The sequence below is a fragment of the Rhamphochromis longiceps genome, linkage group LG18 (genome assembly GCF_057381845.1).
Source record: "Rhamphochromis longiceps isolate RC_006_pf linkage group LG18, R_longiceps_female_GT1.1, whole genome shotgun sequence".
NCBI lineage: Eukaryota > Metazoa > Chordata > Actinopteri > Cichliformes > Cichlidae > Rhamphochromis > Rhamphochromis longiceps.
The window spans coordinates 3,005,399-3,032,188 of record NC_140574.1 but is presented as its reverse complement, the minus strand read 5'-3'; the positions used below and the strand labels follow the sequence as shown (position 1 = coordinate 3,032,188).

Here is a 26,790-nt window from a genome sequence, read left to right as displayed (position 1 = left end):
CGGCTGGTAAAGGAGAACCATTTGTGACAGGGCTGGGGGATGGCCAAATGATGGTTGCCCCTGTCCAATCGCACACTGATGTTTGTGGAGAATCTGGTGCTAAATTACTTGTAAATGACCTTTTGTAAGTTATTGTATGCCATGCCTTTTAATAATATTGCTAAATGATGATCCTCTAAATTTGTGACACGCCATTTCCTCTCCAGATTACGAGTCATCTGCTTTAGGGTACGTGTTTGAGAATTATATCACGGAGTCAGGTACTTCTGATTTGAGACCTTAGTTTTCACCGGAGCTACAGTATCCAGAGTCGTACGTAGTGAGGAGGTAAAATTATTAACAAGATAATCGACCTCTGTTGGCGCAGCTTTCAGATAGCTGCTCTGCTCTATGTTGGTACAGGGCATTGAAGATGATAACAGTGGGTGGATTATATTCTTAAACTTAGTTACAGCGCTTTCAGAAAGACATCTACTGTGATAAACGTCTACTCTCCACTGCTGGGGAGCTAAGCTGGTGAATCCCTAAAGACACAGTGAGTGAATACAGTGACTATATTTAACAGAGAGTGTGCTTTGCATAAAGCAAGTGAACATTACACTCTGAAATAAGACATTATATATAAAGTTCTTAATTAGATTGGCTACTCAGATAAGTGCCACAAAAAAACCCCACTGTATTTTAACAGGAACAGGAAGTGATACTCTGCCACAGAGAGAGCCACCATCAAGTGAGCGCACCACCCACAGCCAGGAGGACAAATGCTTCTTCGAATGCTGGATCTCTCATTGTCTTCGTCTTTCTTATCCTTGGGAGGAGTTCAGTCCTGATTCAGACAACTTATTAGAAAAGAGCTGGTCCAGAAACTTTTGGATGAACTTACCTTGTTTTATATTTTCATTCATGGTTTTTTTCCTATTTCTCTTTTCTTACTTTCTTGTTGTTACAAAAAAATAAATAAATCACTAAATTGTAAAACCTGGTCTGTTCATACTTCTCAGTTTGCTCTCCCTGTATCATATGTGTGCATCAGATCTGTATCACATAAGTGTGCATGAGGGGATGTGGCAGTGGGATGGTGTTGTTTCCTTTTTTAAATCTTTTGGTTTGTCTTCCATGTAATAACTACTGTCCTAACTGGGAAGAATGAGAACAGAGCAAAAAAATTTAAATAGTAATAGTAGTAGTATTAATAATTATACAAAGTGAGTTGCACATACTGATAATATTGGGGTGTTGGTGTTCTTGTTGTTGTTTAGCAGACAAATGATTGTATCAAACAAAAGGGGCAAAGAAAAGAAACCCTCATAAACACTAATATTGCTGTCAACCCCCCCAAGTACACAAACGTACAACACACTGACCACAAAGAATTCCTTTTCTGGAAACGTTGAATCTCTAGAAAACCTGGAAGCATGAAATCACCTCCCTTGTTGGACCTTGTACATAAGAGACTCTTGAACTGTGAATAACTAGAAGATTTTATAAATAGCACAACTCACCTTCACTGTAAATAAAATCACTTTACTTGCACAACTGAGTTTCTACGTCTGAATCTGGTCGACACGTGACAATATTTTTGTAACACTGATTTAGAAAAGAAAGTATTTAATAGATGCGAGCTTGTCTCTCAATTATCAAATCGATTACTCTGGAGAAAATACGAAGTCTCCAGAGACATTATGGCACAAAGTAACCACAGACTGGCTGTCGATTCAGCCAGGATCACGACATCTGTCCTTCCAGACTAATTTGAATGAATTAGAGAATTTCGTGATTCTCTGTACCGATTTGGGCATGACGAGCTCGAACGCTGACTTGACGCATGTCACAGAAGTTCCTGCCAATCTAGTGTGTTTCAAATTTGAAGATTTTGAATTGTAAATGTACAAATGTTAAATATACATTTTAAAAATTATCTTATTGACAAAATTATTATTTTAAATTAATAAGTAAAAAAAGGAACTCTAAACTCTATGTACCTCTAAATGTGATTACTTTTTTCTTTGTCTTTCTTTTTTCTCCAAGTATAAAAATCAGTTGCAATTCAGTCATCGCTGAAGAGTCTGCACAAAGTGAGTCTTTTAACTCATATGTTTCACTTTTTCTTTTTTTTCCCTTTTCTTCCCCAGCACAAACAAAGATAGAAATGTGTTCTGAAAACTTCCCTGAAAACTTCAGGTTCTCTCGACAGCTGCTTTTAAATATGACCTGTAACATTTTGTGATTTGACAAAATGTGTCAAATTACACATTTTGTCAATCATGACAACTTGAAAAAAGTTCCAAAGTTCTCCTCCAACAATTGTCTACTCTGCACTCTCTATAGCTACTGTTATCACTAGCTTGCCAATAACTGATAACTTGGATTGGCAATAGTTAAACATGTGACAGTGAACCTCTTTCAGGTTTCGATGTAGTGCTGCTGAAGTGTACCCAAACAACACGTTTTTCACGCTGCATGAAATGTGCACACTACACACTGTGTGCACACTGCATAAAAGCCCAAAAGGAGCCACAGAGTAAAGCAGACTTGCTCTCCCTTACTGGTCAGAGGCATACTAAGTGGTAAGTTAACAAATAAACTGAGGGGTTATTTTACTGTTTATCTTTTATTGAGTTGTATAAACTGAAAAAGGGGCTATTTATATAGTAAGGGGTGCCTGAGCACCACGTGCCAGTGGAGGTTAAGATCAACACAAGGTTTATGTAAAGTTTGTATTGTTTGGATAGGTTTTCTTTTAACATTGCATGCTACAGTAATTACAAGCTTTATAACTTATAAGATTTTTGTTACAATTTAATGTAATAAATATTTTATTTTCACTCCATTTTGTGTTCTGTAATCTTGTGATAATCAAAACTAAAAGGAATCCTAATGATAAATGAATCTGATGGGTTTTTCAGACAGGACAGAGTTAGACTGAAAGGTGACAACTGATGATGTTAGCTTATGACATAATGCACTAGCATGAAGTTAAGTTTGGTTAGAAATGTACTACCCACGTAAAAGTTTAAACATTAAATATTCAAAATGAAAACAATGCCAGTGCTGCTTGTTTCTGTACACTTTTAATCTTACAGAGGCAGGAACTTCACTGATCTGCATGTGGAAAATCTGCTTATAAAATTATTACGTTCAGAGGTTTCAGGATAAATTACAATACAAATGACTATGTACCATGTGCTGCCAGGCACGTTTTAAACAGACATTACAAGACACTCGTGGTTAGGGATGGGTACCGGTGTCCGGTGCCATGATGGCACCGGTTCTGACATAAACGGTAGTAACCAGACCGAAAAGCAGCGCACGTTTCGGTGCTTTATTTCGGTGCTTTATTTCGGTGCTTTTTTTTCCCGAGCTGTGATACACTTCTAGCCAATCATTTTAGTTTCCGAGAATAGTTAGCGGGGCCAGGTACGTACGTTCTTTTAGAGCAGAGCTACAGATTAAAAATGCCCAAGGCGAAGCGGTCAAAAGTCTGGCTGTACTTCACAGCAAAAGATGCAAACTCAGCAGCAACAAGTGCTTTAAGCTGATACTGTGATACTGTCAAAGGAGGTAACACCTCAAATCCGATGAAACACCTGGCGACGCATAGCGTTTTTTTTAAAAGCCCAGAAATGCGCCGTATTTGATAGCTTGCTGCGAGACCTCACACCGAGCGCATCTACTGCGGGTGGGTTGCCTGTTATGCAACATCCCCAAAAACCCGAAGAGGAGAGTCCTGGCCCCTAGCCCTGCCAGTGTAGCAGAAATGATGAGGATGATGATGCAGCAGCAGCCGTTCTTCTCTGCGTGAGTAGCTTAATGTTGTTCGTGTGTAATTTACGTTGAGTAGGCTAACCACGTTATTACATTAATGCAGGTAAGGTGAACTAGCAAACATCATCATAGCTACATGCGGCTGTCTTCTTGTTTGATGGCAGATACTCCCTTCACCCTGGACAAAAAGGCTAAAATGACCAAAGAAAAAGTGGAAAACAGTTAAACATGAGAGGTTTAGGACAAAGTTTGTGTTTTTTCCATTGTTTAAGCTTCCAGCCAAGAGTGATACCATATATGCCCCATAGCTGCAGAAAAGGCTAACATTGTTATCTTTTTACAAAAAAACTGCTGAACATGAGGTTTTTGGACCAATTTTGTGTTCTCCATTCTTTAAGCACCGGTTTGAGCACCGGCACCGTTTCAAAAGTACCGATTTGGCACCGGTATCGGATAAAACCTAAACGATACCCATCCCTACTCGTGGTTATAAGTGGATACTTTAGTTCTATTGCAGCATATTCATGTTTACATATTTTCCTTTCCACATATAAATACACACAAACACACACACACACACACACACACACACACACACACACACACACACACACACACACACACACACACACACACACACACACACTCCTCATGCCTATGGTACGACAACTTTTCTCCATACCCCTGGTACACTGCGTGGAAGCACTTTGCCACCCACACACACACACACACACACACGCACACACACACACACACACACACACACACACACACATGCACACACACACACATGCACACACACACACACACACACACACACGCACACACACGCACACCCACACACGCGCGCACACACCCACACACGCGCGCACACACCCACACACACACACACATGCACACACACACACGCGCACACACATATACATATGCAGATCAAAATAAAGATCTAATTGATAATAATGATACAATCAATAATAATAATCATCATAGTGTCACCAGTAACAATAACATTAATGGGGACATGAAATGCTACACATATAAAGGCCAGTGACAGAATCGATAACTCAGAGGAAAATAAGGACATTAAAAGTAAAAATCAGTCTAAGGGGATCACTTACATGCTGCTCCTGGCTGAAACAATAAGTTTTATGCTAAGAAAGAAACGATAGACTGTCCACTTTTACTTTCATGTCTCTTTAGTAGTGATGTGCGGATCGATATTGAAATATCGATTCTTCCGATACTAGTAATTTATGTTCTAGAATCGATTCTCATATTAAAATATCGATATTTTAGTACTTTGGGGTAAATTTGTAATTTTTCATTTACAGGAACGCAGTGGAAAGAAAGTATAACATTCGGATCATCTAAATTGGAAGGAACTACTTCCTCTTCCATCATTTATAGTCGTGTGCGAAATACGGCTGTATAATTGTGTCGCAGCCCCTGCTGGCGTGTGCACTCACAACAATGGCTGAGCGTAAACGGAGTCACATGTGGACGTAAAATACATCGAAATCAGTGGTATCACACATCACTACTCTTTAGCAGTAAGTAGGTATGCGGCGTTTGGCTAGCTGCACTCAAACAGGAAAATCCAGCTGTTAATAGTAATGTTTGTTTGGAGAGCACTTTAAAAATAAGAACAGTGTGGACGAGAGCCTGTTTGAGTCAGGTGACAAGTGGTTCACTGGACAGAAAATGATTTTTCCTCCTTTGGCCGAGGAGCTGCACAATTAGCCAATGCAATCAGTCTAATCTGACTCCTGCAAATCGGTGCCTGCTACACGGGCTGCCTTGACAGAAAGACATGACCACCATCGACCCAGCAGACTCTAGTTTGTTTGAGAGGATTTGAGTAGGATGCCTAAGGTCTGTCAGTCTCCCGGCTTGGAGAGCTCATTGTACATTGGACTTAACAGCATATCTACTTTAATAGAGGAACTCTTTTATTACTCCAGTTTCCTGAGACCTCTGTTTTGATCAGCACTGATGTTAAAGAGGAACTACAAGCCAGGGACCTGGCTCGCTCCTTTGCCTCCTTTGAAGTCAGCAAGAGTCTGCTCCTGAAGTTTGTGTTTCTAAGCTGGCCGCTGTATTTTTTGTTAATGAGCCACTTTACAAGAATGTATCTTTGATTCCTCGTTGGTGCGTCCCATTCAGAGACTGTAACTCTGCCCTCGGCCTCACCAGAGACTGGGCTGGCCTCAAACTTCTGTCCAACTAGATCTCTATGTTGGGTCTAGCACATGGTGCTAATTATCATTGCAATAAAACTGTTTTAAAAAAAACGTCTTTTTGAGTAAATAGAGATGACACAGCCTTTACCAACCAGTAGCTCTGGTAATACCTGATATTGCATTTTTTCTGATAGGCCACACCTGCTCCAGCCTCACCTTCAACTTGTCATCACAGCCAAGTACATATGCCATTCAAGGACCCCAGGAAGCAATATCACAACTGATCTGGTTTTATCGTCACAGCCAGGTAACAATAGTGTTATTTTTTCTATAATGTCAGATTTTTTTTTAAAGATCCTAAGTACAAAAATGATAGCTCCCAAAACCGCTGTAAAAATAATATATAGTAACATTTGTTTTCTTCACTTTAACCAACTCGGTCTTTTAAAACTACTTCAATCTGAAACACAAATAAGAGTCTGACTCAGGTGGAGCAGAGGCTGCAGCACCCTGCAGATTTAAATTGACTATGAGCATTGCTACATAAAACTGCAGTTCCACATAAGCCACTGCATACAGGTTTGTCATGGCCACAGTTGCTGTAGGATTTCATCCATGGGCAGCAGTGCACAGTTGTTGGCATGGTGTGTAGGTCCCAGAATCAAACCTCTGGCTGGTGGGACGTAGGAGAGCGTTGCAGTCTCTGTAGGAGACCAAAATATGGAGATGGAGAAGTCCATCCTGTAACTGCTTCAACCAGCTCCTCCCCACTCTCAGCTTCAGATGAGTTCGACTCCAGCTGGTCTGTTTCTACCTCTGAGGCCTCCTCTGTGTGTCTTCACACTCAGCCTCCTGTGTGCTGTAAAGTCTTGCCATCTCCATAGTGACTGCTCCTCCACTACTGCGCATATTTCTACCCATGGCTGCAGTACAGCTGCATAGCTGAACGAGAACAAAAATTTTGTTTTGGTTCTTGCAACAGAGATATGTTAGAAGCTCTGAAAGGTTAGTCATCTTTTTTGTTATTAAATTAGTTACTGAATTAGTTTACAAAACAGTGGGGGTGTCCAAATTCATAGCCTGCATCCTCCTGAGGACCCAGCCTTCATGGTCTATAAGTGAGCTGCTGTGAAATTGAACAGTCTAGCCTTCAGTTTTGCATCACCAGCTGTCTCGGAGGAGTTTAATAAAATCAGCCATCTGCTCCTTGCTATGTAAAATATAACAGGGCACTGGCGTAAATGTTTTATCGTCTCACACTTCTGTTTAATCAGTTTTCTGTTTGACGTTTATTCAGCTGTAATCTCAGCCAAAGCGATTTACTTACGAACAAATAAAACACTGAAAAAAGCCAAACAATAACATTTTTAAGTTATCTAAGTGACCTATATGTCATGTTTAACCTGAGTAGAGAAAGACCGCGGAGATCTGAAAACGATGTGCCGGGAGTTCGCAGTTATACCCCCGGCTAGCTATCGAGCTGGTGGGTAACTATGGGCTCAAATTGTGGTCATAAATATTTTGTACTTGTAAATCAGGATTTGTATGTGTAAAAAGAATTTGTGTGTGGACCAAAAAATACGTGTGAAACTCTGCACTCAAGTTTCAAGTTACAAGTATGAATTTTGACCCTATTTTTCTTCCTTTCAGCTGATTGGTCAATGTCATGTCAATCACTAATTTAACAGATGGGTTTGGCTGTTTGGGGGGCGCTGTTTTGAACTGCAGGCAGTGTTGCCAACTTAGCGACTTTGTCGCTATATTGAGCGACTTTTCAGACCTCCTTAGCGACTTTTTTTCTAAAAAGCGACCAGCAACAAATCTGGCGACTTTTTCTGGTGTTATTGGAGACTTATTTATGACGACTTTTTGACGTGAAAGCGCGTGTTGCTCTTACTCTCAACAAGCAGCGGTGCTGCCGTGGGCACCTCACCCGTGCTAAAGTGCTCACGGGCGGAGGATAGTCCTCCCCCAGCTGCAGGAGATGTTCACACCTGTGCGTCCAAACTGCAAATGAATCGCGCATGAGCGAAGCCGCTGCTCCTGCTCTGACTGTAACGCAGTCAGTTCTTCTTTCACTGTTATGCTGTTTTGTGGATCACAAGGTTTAAAACTACTTATAAACACACACACAAAGTAACTCCACCAGAGTGCCTATTTCGGGTCACTTTTGCCGTTCGAAGAACGGATAAAGGAGCAGGGTTGGAATTGTGACATTAAAAATCAATAATTCCTGCTCCTTGTCGTTTCCATCTCTGACTTTATGTCCTCTACAAGAGTTTCTGTTTTTTTTATCTTCAAATGTTCAATAAAAACATGTATCGCTAATTCACAACGAAGAAAGCTTTGTAACTATCCCCACTAGTGAAGACTGTGTCATTTCCACAACACTGCCCCCCCCCCCCCCCCCCCGGTCCGCAGCGCTGTTGAAAAGGCTGTGGAAGTCCCTGTATTAAACACGTAGTCCTGTGACACAAAAATCACCAAACTCGGACGACCACAGACTGTTTTCCTTCCTGGTGATGAAGGAAAACGCTGGGCTGGCATGTAAAGGGCATTTATTCCCTTCAAGGACCTGAAGCTCCATAAAGCACCCCTCCAATAGCCAAACCTATCTGTTCTCTGATTGGATTGTTAAATTTGTGATTGACATGACATTGGCCAATCAGATGAAACGAAGAAAAATAGGGTCAAAATTCATACTTGAAACTTGAAACTTGAGTGCAGAGTTTCACACGTATTTTTTTGCTAAGTCCACACACAAATTCTTTTTACACACACAAATCCTGATTTACAAGTACAAAATATTTATGACCACAATTTGAGCCCATAGGTAACAGACGTCTCCAAAAACATCGGAGCACTTTTGCAAACGTGATATCTTGATAAACCGAGCAAATATTTGAAGTTTACACAGCTACATTCTCACCTGAAAATATCCTAAAAGTGTATTTTGTGACCCAGAAAGAGAAATAAGAGTAATATTAAAACTAAGTAGCTGCCGCCATTGTTGGAAACTGGAATTGGCTGGGCTGCGCTATGAATTCTGGGACATGGTGGGCCACGAAGGATACACCCGACCCATCCTTCAAATCTGGGGAAAAGTAGGACACATTTGGAGGAGTGTACAAATTTGGACAGCCTTCGTCGCATCGCTGTGACGTAATCGGCCTACAAATGCGGCCTCAGGAGGATGCAGCCTATGAATTTGGACACCCCCAGTGTGTGGCCTTATAGGAGAAAGGACTTGAGGACACACACCCACACACACAAACACACACGCGTGCACACACACTCCATTATCTAACAGCAATAATGGCCCAAACTTATCTTTTCATTAGCAAAGCACCCTTGCAGAAAACAGACAAAAGTAAAATTTTACTGCATGCTTTGAATGGTAAAAGTCACACCACATTAAAGAATAATATATAAATTTAAAACTGAAAGTGAGTAGTCCAAACTAAAATCTTAACATAAGATTTTATTTTCAGTGGGGATAATTTTTGGGCTTAGAATAAAATGTGGTGGTTTTTGTGTAGTTTAGCCATTTTAAGCTAATTTAAGGATCTAAGGCGACAATTCTACATAAAAAAAATAGATCATTTTTTTCTTCGACATCTCCATGAGTACAGCGATAGAGCAGAATGCCATTCCCTCAATATCGATATAATGTCTTCCCTCACTTAAGATACACAGTCATTGTTAAGCACAGATCATTCCTATTTAAACTTGATGACTCTAATTCTGTGTATTTATATTTTGTACATTTCATATTTCTTCAGATTTGGGCCTGAACAACACCTCCAGAGCAGAAGATATTGATGCTGACTGCACAGAGCGAGAAAGATCAACGAAAGATCAACGTCTTCATAGTAACTTTAGTAATTAATATAAAACAAAACGAGAATGTTCAGCCGCTTTAAGGGAGAAAAAAGCCCCATAAAGCTTTCAGATGCTGTTAAAAAGATCAGCAAACTGCTGGAATCACATTCAGGACATCTCCCGGTTTATGTCATTCCCCTAAAAAATGATAAATTCAATGTTGATGGATGCAAGAGTTTTAGTTTTGGAGAAGAGTCCAGTAAACCTAATCGCACCATAATGGTTCTTGGAGCAACCGGTGCTGGGAAGACAACTCTCATCAACGGGATGATCAATTACATTTTAGGTGTTAAATGGGAGGATCCATATCGCTTTAACTTGGTGAATGAAACTCAGTCAACATCACAAGCTCACAGTCAGACCTCTGAAGTCGCTGTGTACAAAATCAACCACCAGGAGGGATTTCAAATCCCGTTCTCTCTGACCATTGTGGACACTCCAGGCTTTGGAGATACAAGAGGCATAGAAAGAGACAGAGAGATCACAGAGCAGCTACGTAATCTCTTCACTTCCTCACATGGTGTCAGTGAAATCGATGCTGTGTGTTTTGTAGCTCAGGCTGCTTTAGCACGACTCACACCAACACAAAAATATGTGTTTGATTCAGTGCTCTCAATCTTTGGCAACGATGTGGCAGAAAACATCAGGGTTCTGGTGACATTTGCAGACGGTCAGCGACCTCCAGTTCTCGAGGCGATCAATGCTGCAGGAGTCCCATGTCCTAAAACAAAAGACGGGCTGCCGGTTCACTTCAAATTCAATAACTCAGCGCTGTTTGCAAATAACAAATCAGCTGAAGGAGACAGAATGAGTGATGATGATGATGAAGGAGACTTTGATCAGATGTTTTGGGAGATGGGGACAAAAAGCATGAAAAGGTTTTTTGCCACTCTGAATAAAATAGAAACTAAAAGCTTGACACTGACAAAGGAAGTCCTCAGAGAAAGAAAGCAGCTCCAGATTTCAGTTGAGAATCTGCAGGTGCAGGTGAAACTTGGGTTAGCCAAGCTTGAGGAGATAAAAGAGACGAGGGAAAAACTTAAAGAATATGAAGCAGAGATCGGCAGAAATGAGAACTTTGAATTTGAAGTTACTGTCAAAAAGCCTGTTCAGGAGGACATTTCTGGATCTGGAAACTACATCACCAACTGTCAGCAGTGTCATGCCACCTGTCACTACCCTTGTGCCTATGCAAATGATGCAGATAAAAGGAGCTGTGCAGCAATGGGGCCAGATGGATATTGTACTCAATGTCCAGGAAAATGTATTTGGAATGTACACTTTAACCAGAAGTACAAATGGGGCTATGAAGATGTTAAAGAGAAAAGAACAATAAAGGAGCTGGAAGAAAAGTATCGGGAAGCCACAGGAGAGAAGATGACTGTTCAGAAAGTGATTGATAAACTGAATGCTGAGTATAAAAGTTTGCAGGCTGACGTAGTGAAACTGATGGAGAGATCTTCCAAGTGTCTGAACAGACTCAAAGAGATAGCACTGAAGGCAAACCCTCTGTCCACTCCAGAGTACATCGACATGCTTATTGAAGGAGAGAAATCTGAGGGCAAACCAGGCTGGAAGCAACGAGTTCAGTCTCTGAGGTCCATGAAGGAAAAAGCAGAGACAATGGCTAAAATAGAGCAAGGCAAGAAACTCCTGCGTCATCAAGAATCACTTGATGTTAATGCTTAGCAAGTCAACAAGGCAACTTGTCCAGAGTCAGAGAACGACTTCACCACAGTTCAGTTTGAACTTGTTTTGCAATGTAAGTGCGTGCTTCACCACTTGGCTGTACTACTGCAAGTAATTTAAGATGTAAACACAGCACAATGACAAAAATGAGTTTTTATTTTCTGGTTGAATTTGTTCTGCTCTTCTCCACAGTCTGCTTGACACACGCTACTCTCAGCTTTGGGTTTATTTCAATATCATTTCTTAATCTGTTTTGTTTACATTGAACTAAATTGTAATAATTAATTTTCTAACCTTAACTCTTCAAATTAAATTTGGGATAAAAAAAAGATAAATATAGTGCAAAGTCACATTTGTGCAAATGTGAATGTTACTAATATATAAAATCATTTTATGAGCTTCATTATGTTTTTGTCCATGATAGCATTCACGTCTGTTGTGGTGAATGATGGATGCATCAATAAATGTCAAACTATAACTACGTTTGTATTGTTGTGATGTTTGTGTTGTTAGCTAAGACATCTGTCCTCCGTCCACCCACATTAAAAATTCACTCCTTCACCTACTGGGTCTTCACCTAATCACTGCTGAAAGTTATGATTGTCATTTTACAGCAAATCAAATGTTAAGAAATTAGAAAAAGCCCAAATGAATCAAACTTGTGCACCAAATTATTTTTGTTCAAAGTCATACAGAAAAGTCAGAATGCTGTCTAAGGAAGTTTTTCCTGAAACACTACTTCTGCATTTCGGCTTAGTTCTTTAAAAGGTCATGTTACTCATATGAGATTGTATTTACCTCATTTACCTCACCTGGTAAGTACTAGATGAAGTCATAGATCAACATGAAACCAACTCCATATCCAAGTTATTACGTTTTGGTCCATTGAATATAAACTTGAATTATTTTCCTCTTGGTTTTACTGCGGCTACTGTAAGTGCATTGATGTGAGCAGTATTTATGAAACAATTTAGAAACAGTAATTGTACAGATCTTGTGCTGTGTGCTGTTCTTGGGCCTATGGAAAACATCATTTAGTGTATACATTCTGGAATAAATGAGTTTACTCCAGTTTTATTTGGCATTATATTTGTCTAAATTTCACATGTGATTGTTGGTCATGAAGACCCTTTGTGTTCATCTGAAGCTCATGTAGGCATCAGGCGCAATTCTCCTGCAGCAGCTCTTCTTTCACTTTCAGCTTTGCTGTGAATGAGGGTGCGGAGGACTTCTGAGAATTCATACTTGGTTACACAGTCGCTGTCCTGTTCACTTCCACCATACGTTCTTCTTCCTGTACCCAGGGCAAAAACACACACAAAGAGAGAGAGAGGAGAAAACAAAGAAAAAAATCTGTCAAATTTTATTTTTCAAAATGTACTAAAATGGAAGACGAATGCATAACAACATGTAAATTAAAAGAATTCATTTTTAACTTTCAACAGCTTTCATTATTATTAGTTTAGTTTGAAAACTACTTTATGTCATCTACAGCTAACTTCCTTTATATTTTGCTGCAGCATGGCTAAGCCTGTATGTGGGTGGGGGAGGGCCGTGCGCCTGTTTGCCACATTAAAGAAACCTGAAAGTAAGTGAAAAGAAAAATCTTCCTTTCTGATAAAAGGTACACTTCACAGTAAGTTCATGTTCACTGAGCTCTTTTTTTGTATATATGTATATAAATATATGTGTGTGTGTGTGTGTGTGTGTGTGTGTGTGTGTGTGTGTGTGTGTGTCTTTTGTTTTATGTTTGTCACGGCCCAGCGGCACGAGGGAACAGGGATGGACACAGGCGCAGAAACCAACCCGGAAGCGAGGTGACAGAAAACAAATGATTTATTTCCGCCCACAGGTAAACAAAGGTGAAACACAAAGCGACGCCACCACACTAGTGGCGCGTAGGATTCGTCGGGGATAATGAGGGCGACCTAGACACCTCTAGGAGATGGCTGAACAGCGGGGAGGTAGAAACAGGACTAGGTAGGGACCGGGGGCATTGGTTTCAGATGGAGGGGACAGGTGGAGCGGAAAATCCGGAAGCGGTCGAGGCGTGGGGAGGCAGGCAGGTGAGCGGTGGGCCGGCAGGCCACGTGGTGTAAGCAGCAGGCGGCCCAGGTCCAAGAGGACGGGAGCGAGGGGAACAAGATCTCCACTCCGGGTGCTATCTCTGAGGACAAGAAAGACAGGTGAGTCATCACACGGCGTTAAGACAAGGTTTAGGATGCTCCACTGAACTAACATGGGAATAGCAGATACTCAGGCGATGAGTGGTTGAGAGCGCAGGTCTGATATACCGCTGGCACGATTGCTCACAGGTGGTCAGCCAGGGAGGGGCAACCGGACTCCGCCTAAAGGAGGAGGAGCCGCTGTCTGAGACCTGTAGGTGCCCAACCAGACCATGACAATGTTTGTTTCATTTAGATATGTTCATTTTAATTTATGAAAACATTTAATATTTATAATATTATTTGTACTAAGTATCCAAACATTGGTGTCCCTTTGTCATTTTTAATCTAATCATTGTATTCTAGATGGTGTTGGCAGTGTTTTGTGTAGAGCTAAAAGGTAAAGTTATTTATATCAAATTTGACAGACAATGAATGAAGTTGGTGTATTTACAGATTCTTCAAGATTTTAGCAGCTTCACAACAAAACCATCGACAAGTTAAAAATTAAACAAATATTAAGGTTTATTTGCTTTTCTAATTTCACTTTGTTTTTTCTTTTTTTCATACACTTTCAAACAGAAGTCAACATCAGCAAGACACAACAGCGTTTGGGTTCAACTGGAGGATTACAAACAGCCAGCAGAGGTTTGTTTTAACTCATCCATCTCTCTAGCTTTTTTGTTTTTACTTTAAGTATCATGGAAATGAATTATTAGTCTGTTTCAGGTATGTATATTTTAAGATGGCAAATTAAAGGTGTGAACATGTGAAGTTACTTACTATGTTTTGATATCCAGCTAAACCTCAGGGTTGAGTTCGTACTTGAAACCTGTTTCCTGCTGCCCACCCATTTTGCAGTTTCTGCACAGATAGTTTGCATTTTCCTCAAATTTGAATAATTTGAATACTGCAAATCTGTGTGTGTGTGTGTGTTTGTGTGTGTGTAATTTACCACCACACACAGCTGAGATCAAAGTGTGTGTGCATCTACAAGTAATCTCAGCAGAAACAAATAGATATCCACTACCAGTCAACAGTTTGAATCAGAATCAGAATACTTTATTAATCCCGAAGGAAATTAGGGTTACAGCAGGCAGCACGCTAATGGCGCATGCACACTTACAAAGGAACCTTCTGACCAACTTTACAAAAACATAGGGAGACATGTCACACTCAAAATCTCCAGTGTTAAATTAACACTGGAGAGTGTCTATATGGGTCCACACCTCTGAGTGTTAAATACAACACTGTTGAGTGTTAAATTAACACTTTTGACAGTGTTATATGTTTAAAAGTAACCTAGTCAGTTTTGAAGATTAACAATGGCTAACACTGAGCAGTGCTGATTTTCTAACACTGGAAAATAACTCAAAATGTTAGAAATATTCCAGTGTTAGAAAATCAGCATTCTTGTAATAGCCTGCTGAATGATGGTGACATCATTAAATAATAAACTTTGATAAACTTGAGAGCACATAAGCTGCTGTCTGTCGTGATCCTTCATTGCACAGATTGGCATCTCACTCACTCTGTACTGCAGTCAGTGTAGAAAAGATGGTAACTCGAGTTATAAACAGGTGACAAACAGTCACTGTTAATATTTTGGTTTCTGTCCTAGTATTTCTACTTCTCAGGTTTTGTGTTTTGAGCTCTTTCTGTTCTGCGTCTCTGTGTTCCCTCCCTGTTGCCATGTCTGATAGTGTTCAGCTCGTGTCTGTGCATACCTGTTGCATTGTGTGTACACCACGTGTAAGTAAAGCTCACTCATTGCACATAAGCCAGTGCCTGCATTTGGGTCTCTCTCTCTCCACTTCACTTCAATAATTCAATTTTCACAAATTTACGACAAAGCAAAACTATAAATACTCATCTTCTAGAGTGTTTCCAATGATAATACCTGACATGGGCTATTGCCCTGCTGTAAGTTTCCTCATAGGTTATACAGTGCAATAATGAAGCTCTCTGAAGACGCTTCTCACAATCTAATTTCTTTTTTTCCTAAAACAGTAAATATTATCATGGCCTTAACAAAAATGTGTCATATCCACACATCCATCCAATTCAGACTGCAGGGAGGCTAAAACCCATCACAACTCCAGTACGGCAAAAACAAGAGGCGCAGAACACAGAACACCTAGTAAAAAGATTTAAAGGCTGATAATCCACAAACACGTTTATTCAATGAATTTACCTCATTGAATATATATATATATATATATATATATATATATATATATATATATATATATATATAAAACACATCAACATTGCAATGACAACATATATATGTACATATACACATAGCTCTACAGCAGGATTTAAGACTAAAGCAGTCAAACTATATGCCTCACATTACATACACATGCACGGACCACAATAAGTACACTGAGCTCATTACTCGGTCCAGAGTAGATCAACGTTCAACATTTGTTTAAAATCATCTCTGTCACATTGGTTGTTTACTCGACAGCACGCTCTACGTGTGGTATAGAGTTTCTCCTAAAGGCAGAAAGTCTGGAGCACAGAAACTGAGTGTGACCTCTCTGATACAGGTTTTCTCTGACTGAGGTTTCAGGTTTTGTTGAGCCAGCAAATACCACGAAAGCCTGACAATGTTGACCTGACTTCATGGCTCACCCTTCAGGTCTAAGGTTACAGAAAATAAACAATGCTCATCTGTAAGTGTTTAGCTGTAACCCAACAATATCTGCTCCGTCACAGCAAGCTTATTTCAAAAACATGACACACTGCATGTGCTTTAATTATAACTTCATCCTAACAGCACATTTTCAGCAGTGATGTGACAGCATCTCGTACACATCGCTGCAGTTTAATTATACACGTTAACAAAGGCGACGTTAACGTAAAGCACCAGCTAGAAATCAACACATGTAGTTTCACTCTAAAAGAACTAAAGAGGTAGCACTGTAAGATAACAAGAACAGAGTCTGGCATCAGAGTGTTTTAAATACAGATTTGTAAAGCTTGCTCTAAAATGAGCATTAACAACTCTTAGTACCAAAATATTAAGAAGCTGATGAAGTCAGTCCGAGCTCCTACTGCAGGTCTGATGGTTTGTTTAATTTGTAGGCAGCATGTTGCTCACAACTTTTGAACTGAATTTTACAGACTGACACGCGTAGTGAATCCTGTGGTTGGTCTGCTGGACTGATGGCTTTGTAAGAAGCTCATACTGGTTCAATTCAAACAGAATGTAATCTTTAATCTTGGTAAATATATTTTCTTGAGTAATATACTTAAATGTACTCGGTGAAAATATGCCTGTATCCCTGCTTGATTCATTACTGCTTCATTTCACAATCAAAGTGTGATGGTTCATTTGCTTAACAGTTTCACAATCAGCAGTTACACAGTAATACTTAAAATGTCTCTTCATTTCCCAAGTTTTTTTCCCCCTACATCTTTGTTTACTACCACTGTGGATCTGCTTGAATCTTGAATAAATCCTGACCTCCTTCTGTGGGCTTCGTAGCGCTTTAAAAGTCACACAAATACCCAGTTTTTTCTTCTGAAGAGAAGTCAACAGGGAATGTAGACACTTGTCAGCTTTGTCGGGGCTCACAGGGGCTTCTTGTTCCACCTCCAACTCTGATCAGTGGGTCATAAATGGACCATTCAAATGTTGCGTGCTGCTCCGTGTGACCCTCCAACAGCTATACTGCAGGACTGTAGCACGACGTTACTTCCTTGTTGTCCTGCTGTAGATTCTCAGTGAGTTTCAGCTTGGTTTAGTCTTCCTGATGGGTTATCAGTGCAGCATCAGTCTGTGATGAGGTTTGATTTGGCTCCATCACCATCTGGTCACAAAGCTCCTTCTCCTGAGGGCTCATTGGGATTTGAATGTCCCAATTACCTCTCTGTAGAAAAACAGACCAAGATATGGAAAACTTCACTAAACAGTAGATCATTTTACTTCACACTGAACCTCAAACTTAGTCAGTACGTGCAGTAACACTCTTTACTATGTGTATTTATGATTTAGGTGTCAGATATTCGGTAGAAACAATAATTATGAGTGTATCACCAGCAGGGTGCGCTAAAGTACTGCTGCTGTTAGGTTTGCTGATATAAATTGTGACCTCCTGGTTCAGATATTTTACACCACAGGTATTCTGTCTGTGTAGATGAGAGGTAGTACTGACCAGAGACTGTGGCAGAGGCTCTTTATGGAAATGTGTTTTACAGGTTTCTGGACGACAGTGAACGATGGACCAGAATAAAACAAACAGGAGTCCCGCCATGATGATGACCGTCACCGTCAGGGTGGTCGGCGTCTTCCAGGCAGGAGCATCTGGATCTGCAGATGAGTCGGGAGTCAAAACCTCAGTGAGCATGAGCGCTCTTTTAGTTCACTGCATACATGCTGGCTTTAAAAAATGTCTGTTCAATGATCAGAATTAGATTCAGACCTTTTAGTTCTTTAGGTTCTTTCTGGATTTTATTGTTTTTTCTCTGCGTCTAATGTTCACATTTTCTTGATGTTCAGATATTTTTTAATTGAACATTTAATTATTTTGAATAATTGATGAGGAAACAAGGACCACTGTTTCCAAAACTAAGAAAAGCCTCATCTGGACAACTAGGAAGGTTCCATATTTTAATTTAATTATAAGCACAAATCTTGATGTTTCTGTGAAGTAAAGACTTTATAGGCAGATCATGTGGAATAAGAGAATGGGTTTGATGGTGAAGATCTTTTTCTAAAATTGTGAATGTTTTTTTTTAATTTGGATTTCTTTTGGGAAAGGGAAGACTTTTATTAAATGCTTTTTTGCAAAGTGATGAAGGTTTTAACTTCAATGAACTACCAGGTATTATGAAAAGAGAAACATCTCTGAAACTAAGAAAATATTTTATGAAATACATTTTAAATTAGAAGGATATTTAAGCATGACCTACAGATTTTATTGTAATTTAGAAACATGTTCAAAGTTAAAACATTTTAGGAAAGTAAGTGTGTGTGTGTGTGTGTGTGTGTGTGTGTGTGTGTTTACGCCTGTACCTATGATGGACACACACTGGGTGTCAGTGCTGTTGCTGCGAAACCCTGAGTTCAGCACAGTCTGCGCTGTGACGCAGTACACTGCTCCCTCCTGCAGGGCGGCGATGTGCAGCACCTCTTCCTCAGCAGGCATCGAGTACACGACAGCCTAAAAGAGATCAAAATAACGAAAATGTGAGTTTTTTTTTTATTTTAAACAATGAAACAAAGAATACAGCAAATGCATAAAAAACAAAGCTTAAACTGTGTCATTAAATTAAGTCAGAAAGGAGGAGACACGAAAAAAGAAACAGTGTAAGAAAAGGGGACAAAAAGCAAGAGTGTGGGGGAGAAAACATGAAAACGTGAGAATAAAGGTGGATTAAAAGAAATGGAAGGACAGGCGGAAAGAAAAAAGAAAACAGAAACAAGGAAAGGAATCACAATCTCAACGAAAATAAATAATCAAGGAAAAGAAAAGAAAGGAGCAAACGCAAGAATGAAAACATGAACTAGAAATAAAGAGAAAAGGAGATCAGATAACGACCTGCAGCTTTTCGCCTTTTTTCCAAACGGTCACATCGACGGTTGACGTCAGAGGAAGAGTCTCAAACGACACCTGGATGGCGTCGCCTGCTGACATCACTGTCATCTTTGGTACCGACAGCTTGGCTGCACACAGGAATCACTCTTTATTATTTCTATTAGAAAATGTTTTTTCTTGGCCAGGTTCACAGGATCACGTGGGCTCTTCAAAGTAAGTCTCACATATTTAAAAATTCAAAAATTCAAATGGACTTTTCTGCACATTTACTCTCTATCAGATATTTTAAAACCAAGGCCTCTTTCTTTCCTTTAGTGCCTGACTTTTCTCTTCCTGCCTGACGATACGTCTCAGCTGAAGACAAACATCCATAAACACACCGAACATCAGCCGTAAAACAGCCGTAGCTGTCAGCTCTTGTCTTACTTTGTCTCCTATTGAAGGGAGGTCTGAGTTTGGTCCAGGCGGAGCGCTGCGAGCCGCAATGCGCTCTGACCCGGATGTTGTAGTCAGAGTCTGATCCCAGGTCAGAGGTCAGGTCACAGTGACTGAGCGTGATCCGCTGGCACCCTGGAGCCTCCATCCACCTGCCGTTCTGATGCTCCAGCTCAAACTCTCTGCGGACGTCGAGCACAGAAAGAGTTTTAGTTTTCTTTTAGATATTTCTTGGGAACAGAACAGAGACTCTAAAAGTTCATATAACAAATTTCGATTCATATAACGATTTCTTCATCCAGCACTTTTTGGTTCATTTAGTCATATTAGTGACCAGCTGTTGCATTTCAATCCAATTATCCCCGTTTTTAATGTCCATATTTTGTTAATCTACCTCTGTTGTATACAGTGCTTTGAGTAGAAAGCGATATAAGAATCAGTCCATTTACCATCTTTAGATGCTAAACATGATGCCAACTGTGTGAGCTCATTGTCTCCTGTGGTTGAACTTTCTTCCTCTTTCTGAGAAGCTACAGTGAGGTAATAATAGATTCTTCTCAAGAAAACTATGATGCTGGAGCTGAGGAGGAACGTAGGTCTGAACAAATACAACCAATAAACTCTCTGCAGTGTAACAGCTTCTTTGAGTGTCACTGTTTATAAATCTGTCTTTCCTGCCTCAGTGATTCCCCTCCTGCTACTCGCTGGGTAATTTTGATAAAGCTGTTTTTATTAGCTTCATTTAAAGGAGTTTGAAACTATTCACATTTAATCCTTTTAAAATACACCTCTGCACGACTCCACCTCCTCCACCACGCACGCAGCAGTCCTCATTGCATTTGTTGTTTATTGCACATCACTGAAGATTTAGCACAGCAATGACTCAGGATTCAGTCAGAGTCAACCTGTTAGGTGGCATTTATGACATTTATCAGAGGATCAGAGGTGTGGCTGAGCCTGTCTATCGTTAGGTTTTGGTGTGAGCTCATAAAGCTTTTACACCAGGATGATTTTTGTCTTTAAATATTTATAATAAAAAGCAGAGGAATAATTAAGTTTATGGTTGTAAAACTTTATAAACATCATTGCATCTGCATGCATCTGTGTGCTTTCACTGTTGGGGTGCATACACCCATACCCGAGCCTTACACCCATAGCCAGGTCTTACACTGCTGCTACGCCTCCAAAGCAGAAAAAGAGGGTGGAACCACAGGTGAGAGTTTTTCGAACAGGTCTTATGATCTCACTGTTAGTGATTTGTTGGAAGTTATTTACTCGTTAATTTAAAGGTGGTTTTTAGACGTCTCTCTTGTGTTGCAGTGATAAAAGACACTGAAATTCTCTCAGTTATGAAACTGTTACTGACTGAACAGCTGTAATCTTTGTGGCTTACACTCAGGTGACTTAGAACAAACTGAGGCTGTAATAACTAGAATAAAGCACTAAGCAAAAACACTTCCGTCCAGCTATGAACACAGACGTACCTGCTGATCATTCTTTGCTCCTGTTGTTTTAGGTCACATGGTTAGAATTACATCAAGAACAATGTCTCCCTGTCAGGATCATTTAGTTTTAGCTGTCGTTGTATACAAATACAAACATGCAATAAACCCTGTTGGTCATTTCTGTGTTTGTCAGTCTGCAGCAAAGACACGAGAGTCGGTGCTGTTTGTTTGTCGGCTCTCAGTCTCAACACTGACGTCGTTGTTCTAGTCCAGTCTTCTTGCTCGCCTTTATGTTCAATCAGCCTCTACTCTGCGTAGTTTAAATCTGTGCTCTCAGTCCCGCTTTTAGGCCTTCATTCATTCAACCTACCTCCTCTCCATCTCCACCTCACAGACACCTCAGTCAGAGCTCCATCCAAGCCTCAGTCTTCATCTTCACCACCACCTGCATCTACACTCTGCGGCGTCCTGTCCTAAATCCTCTCACCGTGGAATTCTGACTGCCGTGATGTCTCATCGGAGTCTAATCCCCAAACTCTGCCTCAATAAACCATGTTTCAATTCTTCAAAGTGATCTCTCTGTATTGAGCTACAGGATGAGGTTGACTTTGAGCTCCAAACTGTTCTTACTAAAATTCATATTTTTAAAAGTCATCATCAGTTTGTTTTGTGTATGACTTTTTAATATGGATCATTCAATATGGATGTTCTGTTGGGGACTAGTGTAAGCAAATATTTGATCAGCATTTTTTACAATACTTACCCCTGATACTGGACAGAGTACAGAAGTGTAGTGTTGCATGAAGCCTGCAGGGGGGGCCACCTCAGCATGTGTCTCATGTCGACAGACTCCATGAAAACACTGCCAGGAGCCGGTAGCGTCCAAACATCTGCAGGCACAGTAAAATGTCAGATCAAATGTTATAAATCAGGTATCATAAAAAATTTAATATTAAGTCAAATTTAATATGAGCAGAACACGTCCTGATATCCTCTGGTGACATATGACTAATCAAAACATCAGATGGATATTAAAAAAGGAAATTGAAGCTCCAGCTGCAGACACGTATAAACCCAATCTAATCTAATACTGTTTGCCTGCATCTCATCGTTACACACACTGATTTATTAGTCAGAAGGTTCACTTTGTGTTTTGCACTTGTGTTTCCAGTTTTCTGATTGGTTTCATTTAGTTTGGGAAAAAGATATCCGGCCTTAACCATGTGCCTCAAAACATACTGCACAGAAAAATGCGATAACTTGATGCTAAAGCCCAGCATGAGTCATAACTTGCTGAACGTCCATATTCGCTGCATTGCTGCACTGACTGTGCTCAAGCTGTCGGTGTTTCCTTCTTACTGGTAGTTACTATTGCCACTGACCTCCCACTGCAACAAGTTAAACTGCAGTCACTAAACCATCTTTTGGCACCAAATGGTATTATAGTAAAACCGACTCCAGTTCAGCTGCAGCATAACAAATAGAGGTTTTTGACATTAAGACATAATATTTGTTCTTCATTTTGGAAAATGTATCTATTTTTAAATGCATTCATTATAAATTGTTATCATTAAGTAAAGTTTCAAAAAGCCCAAAATAATAAAGAAAAGCCCCCAAAGTTCATAAATGTCATGCATGTCAGTTTTTACTTCACTTGGCTTGCTGAGCCCAGGTGAGAGTAGTGCACAGCTCTACACGGGTATAACAGGGATAGTAATGATCAGTACTTTGAGGAGCATCCATGAGTTCTGAGCAAAGCACACTCGTCTTGGCTTTGCTTGCTTGTACGTGACAGAGCGACTGTCTGCATTGGCTCCACACACGTCAGGATGAGGGGAAATAAGGCAGGTTGGTCTTTTCAAAGCGGGGTTCAGTGAAGAAATGGAGAAAAGGAAACTCGATCATTTTCATTTATGGTCAAATTAACTGTATTATTAGTTGGTAGATGTGATGAAAACAACATTAAAAAATAACTATTGTAAAAGTTACACTTATTCAAAAGGCTTGAATTAATATTTTTAAGATCTACTGGATGTCAGACTGGATACTGATGAAGCTGATGATCCTCCTTCAGTGACTGTGGCGTGCAAGAATCGAGTGTCTGATTGGGCAATACAAGAGTCCACTTACACTGTAAGATCTGCAGTGGACTTTCTTGTGTAGGTGTACTTTTGTATTACTGACGTATTTTCTATTTTCCAAATTTTTTAGGGGGGAGGAAACGAATATGGGCTGTAATTATTTAATAACTCATAAATCTGAGTAATTTTGTGGTGGCTTAGGCTGACGTGCGTGTGACACTGCTGCTCGCTGTTTACATGACTGAACCTGGATCCGTCTGCTGTGTTTGCCCTGTTGACGCCTTTAGGTGCATTTTTAACGCAATTATCAGATTCTTCATCTGTGATAGATTTTACTAGAAGACCTCCAATAATTTTTGATGTTTAGTATTTATTTATATGACTAATCATACTCATCTGTACTCATACAATTTATGCATACAGTCGTTTAGTTCTTTATGAATAAAGATGATGATGATGATGATGATGATGATGCTCTCTATAGCTTTAACTGCTCACTTGGCTTTCACTCAACAAACATGAGATAACACAGATTCCTTCAGTCATGTTGTGCCGAGACATCACCGGTGCAGCCGAGCTTGTTCATCTACAACAGCTCAACTAATTAAAATGTAACAATAAAAGGCATTAAGCTATGACTTTCCATTACACTCAATGAAAGCTTCTTTAAAACATTTCAGGGCTATTATAACATAATGCAATGTTACGCTCACAGCAGCTTCAACATTATCAGATAATGTCAGAAGTCCGGAGAGTTTTCCGTTCAGTTTTATTCTGCCACATATTAAATTTAATAAAATAAAATAAAGAAAAAAACAGACATAAGTAGTCGTAGTTAAAAGTTTGTGCAGCGTAAATAAGTTACTGTTTATTATTCGAGCTGGCAGCTATAAGAATCACACAAACTCCTGCTTCATGTGTGTGTGTGGAGCGCACACCATAACTGCTTCTGCACCTTCACGGGGTTCACAGGGAGGTCACAGAGACACGACTGACCTCCGCTGGTAATTACTTCTTATTCTACAGATTTAAAAATATATCACGTAGTGTTAATACAGATAAGAATAGACACATTTATAAGCAAGTGAAAGCATTTCCAGCTGAAACATGAAGTTGACATATCCATTAATAACTTAGTAATTATGATGCTGTTATCACAACAATGTGTGTGTGTTTGCACACAGACTACTATAACTTTAGAACCTAAGTGGTATATGGTTTTTAACCTTTTAATGTTTTAATGTTTTCTACAACAGTTTTATAAACTACAATTTTTTAATCAAGTATCCAGATTTGTGTGTGTGTGTGTGTGTGTGTGTGTGTGTGTGTGTGTGTGTGTGTGTGTGTGTGTGTGTGTGTGTGTGTGTGTGTGTGTGTGTGTGGACTCTCCATAAACCATCCCATTCAAAAAGAAATCCTGGTAAAGCAGCAGCCAGACTCCCTCCTGGAGGATTTTCCAGCCTGTTAGTTGATCTTGTGTGAACAGCGCCTAATGCTGCAGAGCCTTCATGTGATTGTGTGTTGGGCTCAGACAGAAATCAGGTCTCTGTGTCAGCTGAATGTAAACTCACCATTTGTGAAATTCAGCAGGGTCATCATCAGCAGCAGGAGACTGACAGTCATGACTGCAGCACTTATCTCCAGACCAGAGGGAGAAATGAGCCCGTCGGTTCCTTCATAGCCAAATCTGAGCAGGTACCTGCACACAGGCGGATCGTTAATATGAGATTAAAAATCCAGATCTCTGTCAAAATAACCCAGATCCTTCTGTGCTCACTCAGGTCTTGAAGACAATTAGAAGATCACAGTGAAATCACAGGTTTCAGTTCGTCTATCGTCTTTCTGCCAAACTCTTGTTTCAAACTCGTAAGAAGCGTCTTTCGTCTCTCTGTAACTCGGCTCTTCTCTGACCTGCAGAAAGGAGCTAGTGTGTCCGGATGCTGAGGGTGTATTTGGGGCAGGAGATCCGGTCTGACCTGTTATGATTTCCCTCAAGGCGCACAGCTGTCAACAGTAAATTACTGGCTTAACTCATAACACGGCTGTTGAGCTTCTGTAACACAAACAAAGATCATCAACGCTGTTTGTTATCAGTATTAACACGGTCAGTACATAGTGCTGCTTGTCCAGTGCAAACAAGTGTCTGATTGACACACCAGCCGGTTTCTGAGATCAGATTTTAAATGTACATCATGATCTTATTTTCTGTTCAGTCCACATAGTGAGTAAGCAGATAAGCAGCCCTGACACCAGCATTTTAGAAATGAATGGTTCCTTTAAGTAACATCCTCAGATAGAATCTGGGCTAAAGTGCCAAAGATAACAAGCACTCGTTTTCATCTTCAGCAGAGGGAATCCTAATCTCTCCTGGAATACATTTTATCCACTCGTTCACTTCATCCAGATGCTGTGTCACCTCAGCGTCTGGTGGTGTGCAGAGGGGGACACACTAAAAAAATGTGAGTTAATTTCTGTCATAAAATTTCAGGAGTTATGGCCAAAATGCAAGATGACAAGGCTGAAGTCCGGCCAATAAAAAGCAAGCCTGAGCATGAATCCAAAGCAGAGACCAAAAACGCAAATAGATAAAAATGCAAAGAGACACATGCAGGGAGTCAAACAAGCAGAAGACAACACAACACAATCAAAGAACACAGCCAAACTGAAGCCTTTAAATACACACAGGAGCTAATGAGGGATAGTGGCAACACAACGGTGGCGACAAAGGGCCAAGTAGGTCTGGATATCTCTGGAAATGCTGTACTTTGATTTACTCGAGGTATCATTGTCTAATATTCAAATCTGTGTGACAAATATGAACCAAGTAAAAGCTGTGTACATGAAAAACTACTCAACCCCCCCAAAACAAGACCTCCAGCAGCACCAGGCTCAGGGAGGGGCGGCCATCTGCTGCAACTGGTTGGGGGAGAGGGGAGGAAGGCGGGACAAAAGACATGCTGCAGTAGAAAGCCAGAGATGAATAATAACTACTGATTGAATGCAGAGAGGTGTACAACCACATGATGAGTGAGGAAAGGTGACTGAAGAAGAAACAAATGCTGAAGCCAAAGCAAAAAACAAAAAGCACAAATGAAGATGCTTCACAGCCCTGCAGGGTTTTAAAGAAGACATCTGCAATATTTACACAGCTGCTCATCTTGTTCTTTCAGAGCCAAAACATTTGCTCACAGAATCGTCTGTTTGGATTTGGTGACTGCAGCTTAGAGCTCGGATAACTTAAAACAAAGAACTGGATGAACAGCACCACCCACAGGCAGGAAGGAGCAAAAGCACTGCAAATGTAGGTCACGAGTCATACGAGCTTTGTTTTATTGTCGAGTGATCATATTTCTAAATCACACCAATTTAATTTTCTTCAAAGGCCTTTAAAAAAAAATAATATGGTGACTTTGTTGTGACTTATTCATTCTTTTCAAAATACCGTTATAAGTGTTTAAAACTACTAATTAATAATTAATGATTAAGGCTGAATGTACAGTCGGGCGCTCCTCTCATACATTCATTTTAATAACTGTCCCGTGGTTGTAGTTTGGATTGGACTTTATCCCTGTGATGTTGTGCATTTGCAGTTAGACCTG

The 26,790-nt window shown here is 40.2% G+C and overlaps 2 protein-coding genes and 1 long non-coding RNA gene across 4 annotated transcripts; 2 read left to right on the top strand and 1 right to left on the bottom strand.

Annotated features, from left to right (window-relative positions):
• Nucleotides 1-1,829: 1,829 nt before the first annotated feature.
• LOC146647426 (uncharacterized) lies at nucleotides 1,830-11,997 on the top strand. Of its 2 annotated transcripts, none has more exons than XM_085388878.1 (2): nucleotides 1,830-2,567; nucleotides 9,728-11,997. In XM_085388878.1, the coding sequence occupies exon 2, from the start codon at nucleotides 9,852-9,854 to the stop codon at nucleotides 11,514-11,516; it is 1,665 nt and encodes a 554-aa protein (XP_085245004.1). In that variant the 5' UTR covers nucleotides 1,830-2,567; nucleotides 9,728-9,851; the 3' UTR covers nucleotides 11,517-11,997. The 2 variants fall into 2 exon arrangements, with proteins under 2 accessions (XP_085245004.1, XP_085245003.1); XM_085388877.1 differs by lacking the exon at nucleotides 1,830-2,567 and adding an exon at nucleotides 4,941-5,315.
• Nucleotides 11,998-14,139: 2,142 nt separating this feature from the next.
• On the top strand, nucleotides 14,140-21,859 carry LOC146647425 (uncharacterized). The gene is made up of 3 exons (XR_014908450.1): nucleotides 14,140-14,329; nucleotides 17,891-18,031; nucleotides 21,505-21,859. It is a non-coding gene; the product is annotated as an uncharacterized LOC146647425 (long non-coding RNA).
• il20rb (interleukin 20 receptor subunit beta) lies at nucleotides 14,405-25,111 on the bottom strand. Its single transcript, XM_085388968.1, has 8 exons — nucleotides 24,969-25,111; nucleotides 24,763-24,890; nucleotides 21,874-22,000; nucleotides 19,657-19,847; nucleotides 19,234-19,358; nucleotides 18,708-18,855; nucleotides 17,848-18,002; nucleotides 14,405-17,562 (listed from the first exon to the last, which is right to left on the bottom strand). The coding sequence occupies exons 2-8, from the start codon at nucleotides 24,812-24,814 to the stop codon at nucleotides 17,434-17,436; spliced, it is 927 nt and encodes a 308-aa protein (XP_085245094.1). The 5' UTR covers nucleotides 24,815-24,890; nucleotides 24,969-25,111; the 3' UTR covers nucleotides 14,405-17,433.
• Between the last annotated feature and the right edge of the window lie 1,679 nt (nucleotides 25,112-26,790).